This window comes from Octopus sinensis, linkage group LG10 (genome assembly GCF_006345805.1).
Source record: "Octopus sinensis linkage group LG10, ASM634580v1, whole genome shotgun sequence".
Classification (NCBI taxonomy): Eukaryota; Metazoa; Mollusca; class Cephalopoda; order Octopoda; family Octopodidae; genus Octopus; species Octopus sinensis.
In genome coordinates, this window is record NC_043006.1 from 49,388,567 (window position 1) to 49,408,989 (window position 20,423).

The 20,423-nt window shown below is 37.1% G+C and overlaps 1 protein-coding gene across 1 annotated transcript; it reads left to right on the top strand.

Annotated features, from left to right (window-relative positions):
- Positions 1-14: 14 nt before the first annotated feature.
- Positions 15-14,551, top strand: LOC115216503 (vacuolar protein sorting-associated protein 29). The gene is made up of 4 exons (XM_029785939.2): positions 15-172; positions 5,889-6,080; positions 10,450-10,685; positions 13,707-14,551. The coding sequence occupies exons 1-4, from the start codon at positions 170-172 to the stop codon at positions 13,822-13,824; spliced, it is 549 nt and encodes a 182-aa protein (XP_029641799.1). The 5' UTR covers positions 15-169; the 3' UTR covers positions 13,825-14,551.
- The last annotated feature ends 5,872 nt before the right edge of the window (positions 14,552-20,423 follow it).

Sequence of the window (20,423 nt, forward strand, 5' to 3'; positions counted from 1 at the left end):
GGAATGCCAGCCAATCATAATCGTCGTATCTAAGCAACTTGTTGGTAAGTCAGGTGTTGGTTTCTATCGTCAGGTGCTGGTGGACTTTTTAAAGGAAACCTAATACGTTTGTTTATTTATCCATCAATTCCGATTCCATTTAGCTCCGTTGCTTTCATTTATTTCTAAGATGGTAAGTAGTTTTTGTCTTCTTTATTTAAACGATGTTTTGTCATAAATATTGATTAAAAGGAATGTAGTCTTGGGTTGTTTAGATTGTTTGGTGGGCGTGTGTTCTAAGACCTCTACTTTGTATCATCTTTATCCCGTAGTTTGACCCTCTAGTATATATTCAGTATATTCTGTTGTAAATATGCAAAGCTATGTATTACAAAGCCCTTAATTCTTGCTCATCTAATTAGATAATTTTGTTAAGTCTTTTCCGGAAGTATTGTTTGGTTTGGGTCATGTAGTTACGATTCAGAAGACGATAAACAAATGCCAAGAAAACGAACAGAATAAAATGAGCTACTTGGTTCCAAAGGGTTCTGGTATTAAATAGAGCAATAGAATATACTTAAAATCATCTCGATGTGATCAATATATTCTATTTTTGATTATCTAGTTAGTTTTCCTCTTATTGTCGTGTTTCTTTTTATATACTAATTCAGTCTGTGCGAGTTTATTCTGTTAAATGGGGAAATGTGATCAACAATTAGTTTTTAGGGTATATTCTAGGGAAAACTTACAGAAATTAATTATTTCTAAAAATTTCCCAATTCAGAATTTCGTAGGGCATTTTAAAGACAAACTGCACTTTGCACTTACATTCTGAAACCGGAAAAATGGAAATATGTAACAAAACTCTGAAAGATTTTCATTTAAGCACATACAAACTAATTTCCAAATATTTAGCAAAAACATGTCCAACTAGAAAATATTAGTTGTGTAAGTTATTGTTTTATCATTTTCCTATTTAGCAAAAGTCAAACAATAATTGATAAGTGCAATCTAAATTGAATAAAGTATTAAAGTATTTCTCCTCAATCTTTATTATTTGACCTGCCCTATTTATCGTTCTAATGTCTAATGTTGGTGAAAAGTTCACAAATACTATAATTTCTGTTTCGACTGTAAGGAGGTATCGTAATCCCTAACAAGTTCCTATTAAAAATCAGCAGTGCTAATTATTCAAATTTGAGATGGTAAAGTTTGATATAATGTCTTAGCATAATATTCAGTAACATTCTATTAATGATTTTAATGAAATCATGTCTCACAACATATGATGGCAGGCTGGACTCTTTGAGCATTTCATACTTAGATAATCTTAATGTGAATACACAAAACATTATCGTAAATATTGTTATCTTTAATGATCATTGAAAGATGTTGACACATTATCATTTTAACAACCATATTTCCATGTTGATATGGGTTGGATAGGTCTGCTACACAGAACCCTCTTAATCTTGTACCATCTTGCTTGCAGGGCATAACGTTTTTATATCTAACCATACTGCACATAGTATTTTTTCAATCATTAATTGCCTGCACCAATGCATTATATGTCCTACACTCACTATCTGATGCCATTTAATGTCCAGCTGCCCTCAACTCATTTGGGCTATGATTTTTATGCAAATTAACATTGCACAATCAATTTATCATACTCAACTAATTTCTCTGTACACTCTACAGAGTTTCCACAGAAATTGCTTATGATTCATTACCAACCAGCATCATACATTTTACAAATGCTTCATATAGTTTTTCCTCAAATGCCTTCTATCCTTTCTTTTCCTACATCTACACTACACCCACCTTCAGCACTTAGATAACACTTAGATAACAGAAACTACTACAGCAATCTTCTAGTTGAATGATGCTCCTCCTGCTAATCATTGAGGAAGACTCTATGTGGTTACTTGTTCTACTAGAAATAACAGCCAAATCTTACTAAAACCATGTTTTACTCTCTAAAATAAGGAAAAAAAGAAAGAGAATAATGTAATCTCAGACATACATAAAATAGCAGGATGACTATGACTTGAATGCTTTCAGTTATAAGTCCACTTGATCAAGGTTGACCTGTGGCTAAACAGCTAAAATAGCACATCTAAAATATTTATTCTTCCTCTGTACTGCTGCACCTTTTGTGTACTTGTTATATGTGCTAAAAAAGAAAAACAACTTTATAAACTTTCATGTCCTAAATGTTAAGCCACATGGCTTGGTGGTTAGAGCATTGAGCTTACGATTGTGAGGTTGTGAGTTTGAATCCCAGACCATATTGCGCTCTTGAGCAAGACACTTTATTTCATGTTGCTCCAGTTCACTCAGCTGTAGAAATGAGTTGCGATGTCACAGGTGCCAAGCTGTATCAGCCTCTTTGCCTTCCCCTTGGATAACACTGGTGGCGTGGAGAAGGGACTGCTGGTCTTCCATCAACAACCTTGCCCGGACTCGTGCCTGGGAGGGTAACTTTCTAGGTGCAATCCCATGGTCATTCATGACCAAAGGGGGTCTCAGCATATGTGCTAAACACACAGTATTAAGTTCTTACACTCTATCCATACTGAGTAAAGTTACTTCCAAGTAGATTGTGTGCTCTTTGTTACTAACTAACATCTTGCTTTTTGCCACATTAACTTTAGACCTTTAGACTCTTCGCCTTTACCTCCAGCTTTGGAACTTTTTTCTGCAACTCTTTAATAGAATTTTACAGTGTAAGCTATCTATATATAAAAGTTCTTAAGTACATCTTGTGAATTCCTGCCATTTTCCTTGGCATTGTGGTGAAAAAGAGGATGACTGAGAATAGATCTCTGTAAACTTTTGCCTTTTCACTAACTTTCTCACCGACATCATCACCAGTCCTAACTTTGGTAATGCACAGAACCCTTGTACATGGTTTCAACATCTCTCAGAACATAGATTTCTCAACATCAGACCACAGAGTCTTATAAACTGAAGCATCTTTAAAATAATTTTTTCCTTTTTATTGAAAGAAATATATATTTACACACACACACACAACATATACACACATATCATCATCATTTAATGCCTGTTTTTCATGCTGGTATGGACAGTTCAACATGAGCTGGTGATCCAGAGAACTGCTCCTAGCCCCAGTGTCTGCATTGGCATGGTTCCTATGGCTGGATGTCCTTCCTAATACTAATCACTTTACAATGTGTACTGGGTGCTTTCTTGTACTACCAGCACCAATGGAAGGTGGCTTTATGCTTGTAGACGAGGGTTAAATCATGTGAGTAGGGGATAGGACAGCAGGTTCTTGTTGAAAAGGAGCTGCTTAACACATTTCGGCAGATTTGAACTTGAACATAGTATTCGCTGTTGGGTTTTGTTTTCAGAGAACACCTTCTCCCTTTAGATGATGTGTGCTGACAACACACAAGTCAGTGATGTAGCTGACTCTGAGACCCTGATGTCTCAGTATGAATGTGCCTCTTCAGTCAGATAAAGATCGTAACTCTGACTCTAAATATATATATTTTATTGATGCATGGGTAAGAGGTTTGCTTCTCAACTACATGGTTTTGGGTTCAGCCCCAATGCATGGCACCTTGGGCAAGTGTCTTCTGCTAGAGCCCTGAGTATTGTAAGTGGATTTGGTGGATGGACACTGAAAGAAACCTGTTCTATGTATATATATGTGTATGCATGCAAGTGTATACCTTTGTCTCCTTGTCTTGATACCGCATAATAAGTTGTAAAATACACATCACTGTCATGTCAGTAGTGTCATTTATTTCCAATATTCTGCACATGCTTGGAAACAGGTGAGGATTGGCAACAGGAAGAACACCCAGCCATAGAAAATCTACCTCATTAAACTTCAGCAAGCATGGAAAAGTGAGCATTAAAATGATGATGATATCGCAAAACTTCTGGTGCTTTATCATAGCAATGTAATAGAGAGAGGAGAAAGATTAAACTCATTGAGCACTTTTTTAATGGCTTAGTCAGAACGACCATGGCCTAGTGATTAGGGTGTTGCACTCACAATTACATTATTGTGGTTTCAATTCCTGGGTCAGATTATGAATTGTGTTATTGAGCAAAACATTTCATTTCATGTTGCTCTGCTATCACTGGAAGGACTTCTGCCCATCCCCCTCCCATTTTCTCCCAAATTTGTTTATTTTTGTAATTTTTTTTGCCAAAAATCCCAGTTTTCGGATATGGAGATTTGGGAAAATTGCCAAAAATCGGCATTGTGAAATTTTGCTCCCCTTTTCCCTGCCAACTTCTTCAATTTTAATTTTTTTCCCCCAACACTAACCCTAAAACCGTAACCGTAAGTACAGAAATGTTTTGAAATTTTTGTCTAAATCATGATATCTGTATTTTTCCGCTTATTTAGAAAAAAAAATTCTTAAAAAAAAATTTTACAAAGATTTTCGGAAATTTTTTTCAGAATCCATATATTTTCGCATATTTTGAAAAAAAATTGTGAAAAAAGTTAAAATGAAGGAGGGGGGTGTTGTAATTTAGAAATGTTGATTTTTGCCAATTTTTTTTGAGATTCGTATTCCCCGTAGCTGAAAGGTGAGGTTTGTGTTGAAAAAATAAATTTTTTTTAAAGGGTGGCTTTTTGGTGGGGACGGGCGGAAGTCTTGCCCTATCACTTTGACATCTGATGTGTAGCATACTGTGTACCTGTTTAAGCAATATTGATTTGACAGACAGAGTGACCTAATATATAGCACAAACATTTGATCACTATAAATAAATCGCCTGTGGGGTTGTTCAGCAAGGTTTTGCAGAACCCTCATCTGTGGTCTATGACAGGAGAGCTCACGGTCAAAAGAGAAAGAGCAGCCAGCACCCATGACCATCTTCGGGTTCTTTGAAAGTGACAGAATAAAAGGGAAGTAGTTATCCTTTGGTCAGAGATCTGGACTGAAGACTTGCAACAAAGTGGACTCTGTTAAAGGCACCCAAAGATCAGGGGTTGGTATTAAACTGGCTGATGGACAAAGTCCTAAACTAGAAAGAATGTTTGTTTTCTGGAGAATGTTTTGGTGGTGTTGTGGCAAATACTATAAAAACAGTGTACGCTAACTGTAGGTCAGATTCACTACATTTTGATTTATGGTTGAGAATCATTTTACTTGATTTGTATTGCCAATAAATCTTGTACCTTGGGTAAGTGTTTTCTATTATAGTCCCTGCCTGACCAATTCCTTGTGAGGGAATTTGAGAGATGGAAACTATAGGCGTAGGAGTGGCTGTGTGGTAAGTAGCTTGCTTACCAACCACATAGTTCCGGGTTCAGTCCCACTGCGTGGCACCTGAGCAAGTGTTTTCTACAGTAGCCATGGGCCGACCAAAGCCTTGTGAGTGGATTTGGTAGACGGAAACTGAAAGAAGCCCATTGTATATATGTATGTGTGTGTTTGTGTGTCTGTGTTTGTCTCCCCAACATCGCTTGACAACCGATGCTGGTGTGTTTACGTCCCCCGTAACTTAGCAGTTTGGCAAAAAGAGACCGATAGAATAAGTACTAGGTTTACAAAGAATAAGTCCTGGGGGTCGATTTGCTTGACTAAAGGCGGTGCTCCAGCATGGCCACTGTCAGATGACTGAAACAAGTAAAAGAGTAGAGTAAGTGTTGGCAACAGGAAGAGTATCTTTTCATAAAACACTACCTCAAATAATGCTCTGTCCAAATCCATGCTGTCAGGGAAAGATGGACGTTGAATGAATGAAGACAGTATGAGAGATGCAACATCCTATTTTCCCTCCCCTAAGCATATTTTTCATACCCAGTTAAAAATTAGTTATGTTTCTCTTTGTCTTAATATGTATTCACCATATGTTGCAATAATTCTCTGTATATGTAATTACATTTGCTTGCTTGTCTTTTTCTTTTGCAGTTGGTGCTAGTTCTTGGTGATTTGCACATTCCACATCGCTGCAATAGCATGCCTAATAGATTTAAGAAACTTTTGGTACCTGGCAAGATTCAGCATATTTTATGTACAGGTAATCTATGTACAAAAGAATCATTTGATTACCTGAAGACATTAGCTAGTGATGTTCATGTCGTGCGTGGAGACTTTGATGAAGTAAGTAACACATTAAACTAAATCTGAAGTACTCTTATGTGATTGACACTTACAATATTAACTGTCATATAAGATATATTCGTGCATAAGATACACCTATATTTTGCAAATATATTTTGTGGAAAATAAATTTGATATGCTTCATCATACACTCACTGAAAGATATTTTATTGTATTTTACTGGGGAAAATGAATGATTAAAAAGCATGTTTTTATATACCAGGAAATACAGTATTTGAAATAGATTTCTTTTGAAATCTTATTCGGAATAGTTTTCAATAAGGCGGCAATCTGGCAGAAACGTTAGAAAGCTGGGCAAAATGCTGAGCAGTATTTCGTCTGTCTTTATCTGAGTTCCAGTTCCGCCGAGGTCGACTTTCTCTTTCATCCTTTTGGGGTTGATAAATTAAGTACTAGTTGCATACTGGGGTCGATTTAATCGACTGGCCCTCTCCCACAAAATTTCAGGCCTTGTGTCTAGAGCAGAAAAGGAATAGCTTTCAATGCTGCTATTGTATCTGGTACCTGGCTTTCTTTTAATAGCTACAAGGCGAATACAATAACACAGATCTATTTTTGACTACTAAATATGTATATTAACAGCAAGATAATATCTATTTTAATTTTAATAATTTTTGGAACGTCATGTTTATTAAATTCTGATTTATTTTTCTCTGAAACACTAAATTAATTCGGATTTGAAAAAATAATTTTGACGTCTAAAAAATTATGACATTCCTTGTTTGGTAGAAAAGTCGAATCTAGTGGGGGGAAAAAAATACATATAGTGCAATATTGGACTTTCTACAGATCTTTCAGAGTAAAATAAGCATCATTCTAGTATTGGGGTGGAGTGAATCTCATTGATTGCAGTTTCTCCAGAAAGTGTGGTCTTATGCCAATGTTAGAAGTCATTAACACTGCACTGGTTAAATTTTTGCAAATATTGAATTATTAATTTGTTAAAATAAAATGTGTTTACTTCATGTGAAATATATAACATTCTGGAAAGTACCCCACCCTATCAAAAATTAGTTAACTCAGTTCCCATGTCTCAAGTACACATGCATGGAATTAAGTATATTCCGTTCCTGTATCAAGTTTGTTCAGGCATTTTCAACCTGCAGATGTCGTCCATCTCCATCCTGCATTATGAGCGATGCAGGATGAATTTCTGAGGTTAATGCAAGTCATAGAATGTCTTTTGATTGCTAATTTCTCGTCTATGGTCACTGGTCCTGTAGACAATTGCAGTGCCCATCAAACTGATGGGTTTCCCAGATTCATAAAAGTGTCATTTTTTCTACAAAGTGGGAAGAAATCTAATGACAAAGTATTTTTTATGTTTTGCATTTCATTCCTTACTACCATCCTACTTTCCAATGATAATGGCATTTGTGCATGCTTTTCAGGGCTTCCGGATATCACCGAGACATTGGCAGGGTGGCTAATGGGTTCTATGCCTTGCCAAAGGCCAACCAGTGATTTTGTCTGGGACTGCTTAATGAGTGTTCACAGCTGACCTATATATTGACAGGCCCATTCCCCTATCTGCAAACTTGGGACCCCATGGATGGGAGTGTAGTGAGGGTTAATATCTTACAAAGGGTGGTGGATTGGCAGAATTGTTAGAGCATTAAACAAAATACTTTGTCTAATTTAGTTACAGCTGTTTACATTGTGAACTGAAATCTTGCCAAACTCATCTTTCCTTTTTCTCAAATTTCCAGCCTTGTGCATAAAGTAGAAAAAATTATCTATACTTTACAAATAATGCATACACAATAGGTCTATGGGATCTCAGGCAGGATGACAGAGAAAGAAAAATGGTTTTTATATTTAATAGATGCACAGGTATAGTTAGCAATAAGAGCACCTCAGAAATGAAGTCTTTCAATTGTCCAAAATGCTTGTTACCTAGGTAACTTATTCAGCAGTGGAGATAGGTGTTGCAAAAGCACAATAGTTAGAGGACGAATATATTAAAATATATCTAAGGAGCTGTTTTCTCTGTAGGTAACAAAGGATTTCTGAGTGGAGGACAAACTGTGTAGTTATTGTGTATGAAGTGCAGTATTGCATTGATAGTGAGACAGGCACTGAATGTGGAGGATGTGTGGAAGTTGGGGAAAAAACAAGGTTTTCCTTCTCTGTTGGATATTTGATGCTAACTTGCCTAAAGGACAAAGTACAAATGTGCTGAGAGAAAATTTTGGCATTAGAGGCATCAGCTGTAACATGAAAGAGACTTCAATAGCACAGACCTGTTACACATATAAAGGATGGTAGTTGAGTAGAACAGTGTCAAATGGTGCAAGGAGAAGAGAAGAGAGTGCAGATTAGGGAAGAAAGAATAATTTGGATAGAAGCATTGAAGTCTTTTCTCATTATGTTGAGCCTCACAAAGGAACTAACAGAGGACTGCAACATGTTGGAAGATGCATTATTAAAATGGACCTGCCCAACATGGAAAATAATAAAGATTGTTTGCCAACATAACTTGGCAGTCCTAGTCTAGGACGACTGTTGCTGTAATTTAGCCTCAGGAAACATCATCTCCAGCTGGCTATATGACACGGTCTATGTCCTTATATTTTTGAACAAGGGAATCTAGCACCCCACTCAGCTCAAAACAGTATCTGTGTATCGCGATTTCTGGGTTATTTCTCTTCATCAACACAGATATTGTTTTGAGCTGAGTGGGGCTGCTAAATTCTCTTGTTCAAAAATAGAAGGACACAGATCGTGTTGTATAGCCAGCTGGAGACGATGTCTCCTGGGCCTAAATTACAGTAACATTTGTCCTAAACCAGGACTGCCATGTTATGTTGGCAAACAATCTTTACTACAAAGTACTGTTGCTGAATATCTCTCGTTACATTTAAAACTAGTAATTTTCTAATTTATAGATCAGTGACTAGTTGTCACTTTGAAAACTATATATCTCAAATGTGAATTTGGCAGCACCACTTGTAGCCGAACAATTATTCTGTGCTGATGAAGGGAAATAACACGGAAATCGCGATACACAGATGTTTTGAGTTGAGTGGAGGTGCTAGATTACCTTGTTCGAAAATATAAGGACATAGATTGTGTCGTATAGCCAGCTGGAGACGATGTCTCCTGGGCCTAAATTACAGCAACATTTGTCTTAAACCAGGACTGCCATGTTATGTTGGCAAACAATCTTTACTACAAAGTATTATTGCTGAATATCTCTCATTGTGAGATTTAAAAATAGTAATTTTCTAATAGGAAATAATGACTAAAATTATGTGAGGACAAAGTTTTAACCAGTTGAGTATTTTGAAGCTGTATTATTTGCATTACTTACAATTTTGGATAGATCAGAATTATAAAAGCGAGGTACAGGCATGGTTGTGTGGTTAAAAAGTTCATATTGCAATCATGTGGTTTACGGTTCAGTTCAACCATGTGACATTTTGGGCAAGTGTCTTTTACTATAGTCCTGGGCTGTTCAATGCCTTATGAGTGAATATGGTAGATGGAAACTATGTGAAAGCCTGTTAGGTATTATATATGCAGACATATACATGCACACACACACACTTTCAGACAGACAGTCTTTATACATTATTTACATTCAACGGATATTTGTCCTCATCTTGTTTGTTGTTAACACAACATTTCAGCTGATATACCCTCCATGTTTCTTCAGGTGTCTTGAGGAAATTTCAATCCTGGGTTCTCATTCTTAAGGTATTAACCACTACGCCATATGCCCGTGGGCATATGGCGTAGTTGTTAAGAGCACGGGCTACTAACCCCAAGATTCCGAGTTTGATTCCAAGCAGTGACCAGAACAACAACAATAATGATAATAATAATAATAATGATAACAACAACATTGAAAAATACCTTAGGAACGGGAACCCAGGTTCGAAATTTCTCCAAGACACCTGAAGAAGGCTTGAGGGTATATCAGCCGAAACGTTGTGTTAGCAACAAACAAGATGAGGATAAATATCTGTTGAATGTAAATAATGTAAATAATTCACATAATTCCTCATCTCTTAAATATAGAACTGTAGACAGTCTTTATATTTGCATGTGTGTATGTGTTTTTATGTTTGTTTTCGCACAGCTGGTGGTTGATGTGTTTACATTCCAGTAAGTTTGTTGTTTGTCCCCCGCAAAAAAAACCATTAGAATAAGTACAATACTTAAAAAAAAAATCAGTTTTGAGGTCGATTTGATTGTTTAAACATCACTGAAGCTGGTGCCCCAGCTAAGCCACAGTTGAATGACTGAAACAAATAGTAAAGTTATTTACCACAGATTCTCTCCCCTTTTTTACTTTTGTAATTTTTATTGTAACTTAACCAATGTTTTTATTTTTCTCTTGCAGACTCTTAATTACCCTGAGCAAAAAGTGGTGACTGTTGGCCAGTTTCGGATTGGTTTGTGTCATGGACATCAAGTAGTGCCATGGGGGGAAACAGAAAGTTTAGCTATGGTACAACGGCAATTAGATGTAGACATTCTCATTTCAGGCCACACCCATATATTTGATGCTTTTGAACATGAAAACAAATTCTACATTAATCCAGGATCGGCCACTGGAGCTTATAATCCCTTGGAAAAGTATATTTTCTTTTATTTGTATTTTTGAAGTTTCTGTGTAATTTGTCAAATCTAGTTATTTGTTCATCTCAGGAGGATCATTATCCCAATAAACACACACCTTCCCTTCTAAATTTCAGAATTTGTGCCTATAGTAGGAAGTATTATTAGTCAATTTGTTAACTTTTAGACAATTAACTAATAAATTGTTTGTTGATTAGTTAATTGGTTAAATGTTAAATTGACTAATAATAATAATAATAATAATAATAATAATAATAAAGAAAGTGAAATAGAAACTGTGCATGTGTTTATTATTGGCATAATGACCCTCCCAAGATACACCAGAATTTGTTTTGACTTATGAATTCACATTGAGAATCTTACAAACCCAATTCAAAACCAAAAGTGTTTATTTTATAATTACATGATAGGTACAGACGTGGCTATATATTTTGCTTCTCAGCCAAGCTGTTTTGGGTTCAATCCCATTGTGTAACACCTTGTCCCTAGATCAACCAAAGCCTTGTGAGTGGATTGTTCAGTGTATTTTTTCCATGCTGGCATGGGTTTGACAGAGTGTGATGAGCCATAGAGTTACATCAGGCGTAGTTTCTACAGCTGGATGCCTTTCCTAATGCCAACCATTTCAAAGTGTGTAAACGTGTTACCATCATACAAACGATGTCATTCATTTCCAATCTTTCATGAAAATGCGTCTGGTGTCCAGCCATGGGAGAATTCAAGTAAAATTTAGCAACAGGATGGGCATCTGGTTGTAGAAAACCTGTTTCATTGAGATCTGTCAGACCCGTGCAAGCATGGATAAATGATCACTAAATCATGATGATGATTATCTGCTATTATAATGGTCTACTGTAAAAGATTTGGCAGTTTGCATCCTGTTGATTGCCCTGAATTATGTGTGTGACTAAGACATCTTTTTTTTTACTTTGAGCGTAAATGTTATACTAGAGAGTATAATATACCATTCTAAGTAGTGGGGCAAACATTGTATAATTGGCAGGTTGCATTGATGAGCATATCGAAATCGATCAACATCAATGGAAATTGTAGCTGTGATACCAGTGCCGGTAGCACATAAGAGAACCGTCCGAACATGGCCGTTGCTAGCGCCGCCCCGACTGGCCTCCGTGCCGGTGGCATGTAAAAAGCACCATCCGATTATGGCCGTTGCCAGCCCTGTCTGGCCCCCGTGCCAGTGGCACGTAAAAAACACCATCCAATCGTGGCCGTTTGCCAGGCTTGTCTGGCACCTGTGCAGGTGGCACGTAAAAAGCACCCACTACACTCACAGAGTGGTTGGCATTAGGAAGGGCATCCAGCTGTAGAAACACTGCCAGATCAGACTGGGCCTGGCGCAGCCTACTGGCTCCCCAGACCCCAGTTGAACCGTCCAACCCATGCTAGCATGGAAAACAGACGTTAAATGATGATGATGATGATGAATCCTGTTGTAGATCTTTGGGGAACCAGTTATATAAGCTCTTCTTTTAAATGAAAACAAATATAAATTTAAATATATTTAAGTCTTTAGCATTCACATTATTCTGTCAAAAATAATGCTTATTTATTCACATTGTTTTGAATCAGTCATGCATTATCGTGTGGCTATGAGATTTTGGTGAGGTAATTATTAATTTTTAGAATGATATAATAGGGTGGATGTGAGGAACCATATTTGGCCAGTTTGAACATAAAACAATATTTTGGCCAGATATGGCTAATGGGATAAGTTTTGGAAAGATTTTAGCTGTGATAACGACCTATGTAAGAATATAAATGCAGTCCTTTTATACTTTTGATGTGTGAAAAATATATATTATATATAAAAATGTTGAAGACTGCACTTTATATAAAACATTTGGTTGTATTGTGTCTGGGGAGAGTCATTCTCTTTTGGTGCCTTATTATTTAACACCCTCACCAGTTCGATTTCCACTCATTTACTTATTTATTTTTTCTAAAATTTTCGTTGCGTCTTGCAACCTTTTCAGTAAAATATGCTTCAATACACAAATTCACATAAAGAATCTTGCAAACCAAATACAAAAACGAAATTTGGTTGTGTGTTGTGAGCACTAATGTTGAATTACTGGCAATTTCTTTTCCGAGAATTAACAAGTCACTTTGTAGTTATATCATAGCCATCTTAGCACTGAATCATAATAGTGTTAACTTCTCTCCTGTTGATTTTGCAAAGACCTTTTCTTTTTAGAAGTGTGTATATAAGTGTGAATACCATGAGCTGATGCTGGAGGTTATTCCCTTGCAAAACTTGATGAAAGAAGATATGAGAGGTAGTGAAGCCCAATCTGAGTAAGTTGAGCCTTTCAGAAGCGATGATGCAGGGTCAACCAAAATGGCAGAGTTTTATATTGCAGACCTGTCCAACTGTCCATTCTCCATATTAGTATGGACAGTTGGACATTTGAATAATGATGGTGATGTGGTCTTATAGTCATCAGATAAGAAAATTGTGACAATGCTTATATCATCATCATTTAATGTCTGCATAGGTTAAATGGACTTTGTTGAGGCAGATTTTCTACAGCCAGATGCTCTTCCTGTCACCACCTCTCACCTGTTTCCAAGATATTTTACCTCAGCTAGACATGTCTTTCATGGAAGACTGGAAACAAACAACTTCACTTGTATGATGATGATGATGATGTTCATTTGTAACCGTCACATGCTGTCAAGGTACACACAATCCAGATATACATCACAGGCTTCTTTCAGTTTCTGTCTGCCAAATCCACTTACAAGGCCGGGGCTGTAGTAGAAGACTTGCTCGAGATACCATGCTGTGGGTTTGACCCCAAGACCACATTGTTGGGAAGCAAACTTCTCAACCACACAGCAATGCTTATACACACCTGTGTTATTTAGTTATTTGCCTGCATCTAATTCACACGCATTTATATGAAACATGTTGTGTCTAATCATATCCATTATAAATATTTTATATTCTGAACTTAACAATTCTATCATCATTATTTTTTTTCTTCTTCTTTGCAGTAATGTCATTCCTTCATTTGTGATTTTGGACATCCAGCAGTCAACTGTAGTTGCCTATGTCTATAAGCTGATAAATGACGATGTTAAAGTGGAGAGGATAGAATATAAGAAGTCATAGAAAATATTGTTATTTATAGATAAAGATATATGAAGAGAATATAGACTTATGGTGGAGTTTTGTATATTTTAAAAGCCTGACTACAACGGTGGAAGTAATTCTACTGAAGACTTCTGAAGAACACCAGGACTGATTAAGAATATAAGCCAAGCAAACAGCTCATCTTCTCAACTGTGACAGATTTACAGTTATGGCGAGGGTTTGTTAATATGGTATAACGATAGCATCATCTGGTAAAAATATCCCCAATTATTTGTAAGGAAATCTACTTCTTAAATTCCTACTCATTCTGGCTGCATGTACATCTCTAATGATTTAACTGTAACAATACACACACACACACATACATATATATATATGTGTGTGTGTGTGTGTACACACATGATCTTTATCCAATTTATATATGTATCTGACTGAAATATGTGACCATATTAGTATACATATATACATATGTATATATATATATTGAAACACATGAGCATATTAAAAATTGTAATCTACCATAGTTGTTTTTATAACTGCTATTACTTGTCAGCTTTTTTAGTATTTAAAATAATCTACAAAAACAACAAGAACAATGTTAAAAATCTGCTCTACCATTGACATTACTGGTTCATTGTTAACATGATCACCACCTTTCCCTTAACTGACCAAATGGTCGTTTTTTTTCTGACTGAATGAAAATGGTTACCTATAAACAAATAAACCTCTATAAAGTACTGTTTCAGTCTGTACATGTTAATTATTTATCCTAATTTGTGCTTTGTTTTATGTATTTTTTATATTTGACTCGTTTCAGTTATTTGACTGCGGCCATGCTGGGGCACCGCTCTGAAGAGTTTTTGTCAAACAAATCAATCCCAGGACCTGTTTTTTTAAGCCTAGTACTTATTCTGTCAGTCTCTCTTGCTGAACCATTAAGCTACGGGAGCCGTAACCACACCAACACTGGTTGTCAAGTGGTGGTGGGGGACAAACTTAGACACAAAGACATAGATATATATACATATATATGTACAGCCTCGCCTGGCCTCCGTGCCGGTGGCATGTAAAAAGCACCATCCAGTCATGGCCGTTTGCCAGCCTCGCCTGGCCTCCGTGCCGGTGGCACGTAAAATGCACCATCCGATTGTGGCCGTTTGCCAGCCTCGCCTGGCCTCCGTGCTGGTAACACGTAAAAAGCACCATCCGATCGTGGCTGTTTGCCAGCCTCGTCTGGCACCTGTGCCGGTGGGACGTAAAAAGCACCCACTACACTCACGGAGTGGTTGGCGTTAGGAAGGGCATCCAGCCGTAGAAACATTGCCAGATCAGACTGGGCCTGGTGCAGCCTTCTGGCTTCCCAGACCCCAGTTGCACCGTCCAACCCATGCCAGCATGGAAAGCGGATGCTAAACGATGATGATGATGATGATGATGATATACATGATGGGCTTCTTTCAGTTTCCGTCTACTAAATCCATTCACAAAGCTTTGGTTAGCTTAAGGCTATAGTAGAAGATGCCCAAGGTACTATGCAGTGAGACTAAACCCAGGACCATATGGTTGGGAAACAAACTTATCACACAGCTATATAACAGCTACTTATGAAACATATAGCAAGTATATAGTATGACAGGTATGTTTCAAAACCAGCATGAGTGCAAGGTATTAAATGTCTCAATACCAAACTGTAGCATCATTGTTTTAGTGTCTATGTTTGCCATGCTTACATGGGTTGAGCAGAGTCTCTATGGATGGATGCTCATCCTATTACTTATCCATACCTGTTTCCAAACAAGGTAATATTTCCCCATGGTCAGATAGGTTTTCGCAGAATATTGTAAATGAATGGCATTCATTTACAACAATTACATAATGTTAAGGCAAGGAAACACAAACGCATACACTAATACGTACGATGGGTTTCTTTCAGTTTCTGTCTACTCAATCCACACACAAAGCTTTGATCATCCTGGGGCTGTAGTAGAAGACACTTGCCCAAAAGTGTCATGTAGCGTGGTTAGCCACAGTTGTGGCTGTATTTTATTAACAGTGTCCTATAATCAAGTATGTATTTTAAGTACTTGATTATCAACTTACATTATTTTTTTTTTAGTTCAGACCCATTGCTGATTTTTGTGTATTTAAGCAATTAATTTATTCTAATCGAAAACAAATTCGATGACTGGCATCTGTGCTAGTGGAGTGCTAAGAGTACCATATGAGTGAGATCGGGGTCAGAACAACAAGCTGGCCTCCGAGCCGATGGCACGTTAAAAACACCAGTCGAGCGTGATCATTACTTGTGTTGCCTTACTAGCACTTGTGCTGGTGGCACGTGAAAAAACATTAAAGCAAGGTCATTGCCAGTGCCGCTGGACTGGCTCCTGTGCGGGTGGCACAGAAAAAGCACCATTTGAGTGTGGCCGTTGCCAGCACTGCCTGACTGGCCCTCGTGCTGGTAGCACGTAAAAGCATCCACTACACTCTCGGAGTGGTTGGCGTTAGGAAGGGCATCCAGCTGTAGAAACTCTGCCAGATCAGATTGGGGTCTGGTGCAGCCATCTAGCAACGGAAAGCGGACGTTAAACGATGATGATGATGATGATTTCAGTTGATCTTGATAGTTACAGGTATCAGATCTTCTGGAAATGTTATCTCCATAACATCTGATATCTATAAGTATACAGTTATAATCAATAAGTATACAGATGTAATCAATGAAAAAGATCAATTGAACTGAAGTGGGTGGTACAAGAGGAAACGAAGTTGCCAGTGAGGTTAAAATATGCATTGTGATATTAGTTTTTAAAATTGTTAATATTTACAGAAGTTTATGTAAGGGTAGAATTGTAGATATCATAATCTTGTAAAAAGTGGTCATACTTTCCAACATGAAGGACTCCATAACCTGAGGCACTATAAACCAGGGATGCCTGTACATGCCAATATACACAATCTGCAGCCATACAAAATGTTCATTACTTAAAATTTGATTTGTTTTTCTTACAAAGGCTTGGATTATGCTAAAAAATTTTTATTCTTAGTATATTCTTGAGCACATTAATAGCTAAAAACCAAATGATGTGGAATTCTGATTATGAAAATTGGAAGTGGATATCAGCATCATCGTTTAACGCCCGCTTTCCATGCTAGCATGGGTTGGATGATTTGACTGAGGATTGGCAAACCAGATGGCTGCACCAGGCTCCAATCTGATCTGGCAGAGTTCCTACAGCTGGATGCCCTTTCTAATGCCAACCACTCCGAAAGTGTAGTGGGTGCTTTTATGTGCCACCGGCACGAGGGCCAGTCAGGCGGTACTGGCAACGACCATGCTCAAATGGTGTTTTTTACGTGCCACAGAGAAACATCTTATATTATGTAAGAAATATAAAATAAGATTTTCATCACTATCATCCTTTAATGCCTGTTTTCCATGCTGGCATGGGTTGGCTGGTTTGACCAAAGCTGGCAGGCTGTGGAGCTGCACCAGCTTCTACTGATTTGGCTTGGTTTCTACGGCTGGATGCCCTTCCTAACACTAGCCACTTTACAGTGTGTACTGGGTGCTTTTATTGTGGTACCAGCAGTATTTTATATTTTATTTTCCATGTGTTGGATGGTTTTTCTCCAGCACTGTCTCTTGACTTCAGTATTCTAACATGAGCTTTCAACACTTCTGCTCGTTTTCCTTTTCTCCACAGATTACTTCCCTTTGAATCACGTGCCACGTTTTTAGCCAGCAATTATCCTTCGGATGTGACACATTCAATGCCTTCGCTGTTCTTACTCTTGCTACTATGCTTTCAGAGCACCTAGATCAGTGGTTCCCAATAGATTCTTGGCCATGCCCCACCGAATCATTTCTAAAATCCTGATGCTCCCTTGTGATATTTAATTTTTGTTCAAAATTTGGTTAATCTTTACAATATTACCTGGAAACAAAATTGACCAATTTTTTTTTTTTACTTGCACTACTCATTTTATGTATTTTTGAATCGGCACAACTACAAATTTCTGTACCCCTATTTTCTAATGACATTTTCTATGAATATGTGTTATATCATGTAGATTCCAAATATACAAAATTTTTGGGGAAAAGTGTTTTAGGAGGAGTTGGGATGAGGAATTTCAGAAATTTCACCAGAGTCCACTTCAATCCGTCTTAACTTTCAAGAAAAATGAATATTTTTTTAATGAAATTCTCTACAAATATATCTCGCACTATGTAAATTTCAAGGATATAGGAAATTTTGGGTAAAGCAATTGGGGGCTATTTTTGAGAATTGTTCCCTACTCACAGGTGTTTCTGAACAAGTCATCTCTGTTTCATTTTCTGTTTTGTGCATCCATAGATTTCTACCATACAACACACCACACATGTAATTAAAAAAGTTCAAACGGAGAATTATTCCATTCAATATGTTTATTATAGAGATTATGTAACAAATTATGCTTTACACTTCTATATTTAACTCTTTTACTTGTTTCAGTCATTTGACTGCAGCCATGCTGGAGCACTGCCTTTAGTCGAGCAAATCGATGCCAGGACTTATTCTTTGTAAGCCTAGTACTTATTCTATTGATCTCTTTTGCTGAATGGGGATGTAAACACACCAGCATCGGTTGTCAAGTGATGTTGGGGGCGGGGGGACAAACACATATACATGACGGGCTTCTTTCAGTTTCCGTCTACCAAATCCACTCACAAGGCTTTGGTCGGCTTGAGGCAATAGTAGAAGACACTTGCCCAAAGTGCCACACAGTGAGACTGAACCCAGAACCATGTGGTTGGTAAGCAAGCCACTTACCACACAGCCACACCGGCACCTATACACTGTGCGTATATAATTCTTATTTTTGCTTCAGTCTTTCTATTAGAAATGTTTACCTGGCAATTTACTTAGTGAAAAAAAAATTGTATGCAACAGATGTCGTCTTAGCATATTTCTGTGTACCAGACCTTTAGCTGTTATTTTTAGCATGAGTTTTCTGGTGAGGGCTTCATTTGCCTTTATTGCTTGTTTGTTACTTCAGTAGAAATCTACGGATGTACAAATGCACAAAACAGAAAGTGGAACAAATATGGACAACTTGTTCAGAAACACCGAGTGGGGAACAGTTCTTAAAAATACCCCCTAATTGTTTATCCTCAAAGTTCCTATGTCCTCGGTATATTTGTAGAGAATTTCATTAAAAGATATTCATTTTCTTGAATGCTAAGAGGAATTGAGGTGGACTCTGGTGAAATTTCTAAAATTCTCCACCACAACCCCTCCTTCCCAAATTTTGTATATTCGGAATCTACATGATATAACACATATTTGTAGATAATTTCTTTTAAAATAATATCCATTTTCCTGAAAGTTATGATCATCAAAGTTGGGTGATGGGGCAGAAATCTGTAGTTATACCTTTGAATCAAACACAAAGATTTCAGTTCAAGCAAATGTTTTCAAAAAGATTCCAGTATAAACTTTCGGAAAACATGCTCAAAAAGGAACAAAACTTATTCTGTGGATCTTCCCAGCTGCAAAAGCCTTTGTATCAATGATGGAAGTTTTTCCATACCTTTTTGCTAAATTCATAAAACTGACCTGTTAATTTTCATCTCTATTTATCTCCCTCTTCTTTCACTGATGTTACCCCTTACTTCCACTCCATTCAATTCTTTCATCCCTCACCCCACAACACCATTTATTGCCCTATCAATACTCTGCAGCAGCACATTTTTCTTGTGTACCTAAATTTTTTGTCACTAGAGATAAAAGAGTCGCTACTCTTAGACACACAAGTCTGCCTCCAGTTTATTTCTCCATGGGGAAGATGGCATTGCTTTCAGTACTGACCAGTTCCATACAACATGCATGCACGCACACACAAACGTGTTTGTAATTACCTACATGTTTTCACATACCACTAAATCGAAGGAAATAATCTTATTCCCTCTTTAGAGACATCAGATCTTTGAATAAGAGGAAAACGACCTGTTGTCTCTAAAGTGTCAAATTTGATAAAATTGTCTACAGATGGGATGTAAAGAATTTTTTTTAATAACTCATTCTTGAATTATCCCTTCTCTTCTTGGTGTACTAAAAACATTGTGTACAAAAGGTATAAAATTCAACATAACCTTACGCATACCTCACCAAAATATTACCATGCCCTACATTAGGAATCACAGACCTGGATTATATTGAAAGGAATTATCCTTTTAACTAGACAGTCAAAAGAGGAAAAAGAAGATTAGTGACCCCACTGATGAGAGAAAGAGAACAATGACATTCTACTTCAAACAATATTTCCAATACATCAAGAACTCCATTACTGAAGGGCAAAGATTTTGAATAGACATGGAGAAACGGCCCATATGTTTTATGGTATCTAGCTCAGTGATTTAATTTCTTAGCATCACAAAGTCCAAATAGTGTTAGCAGTAGAATTTACTTTACATCACCAAGAATTAACAAAATCTTTTGCATCTTCTATGCTTTATGCAAAAGGAAAAAAAAAAAGTATTGTGCCAAGTTGCAAAAGATGAGCCTAGGATACGATGAAAAAAATTTTACGTACTGGGCAAAACTAATTTCAAGTAAAATTCCTAATTAACAACA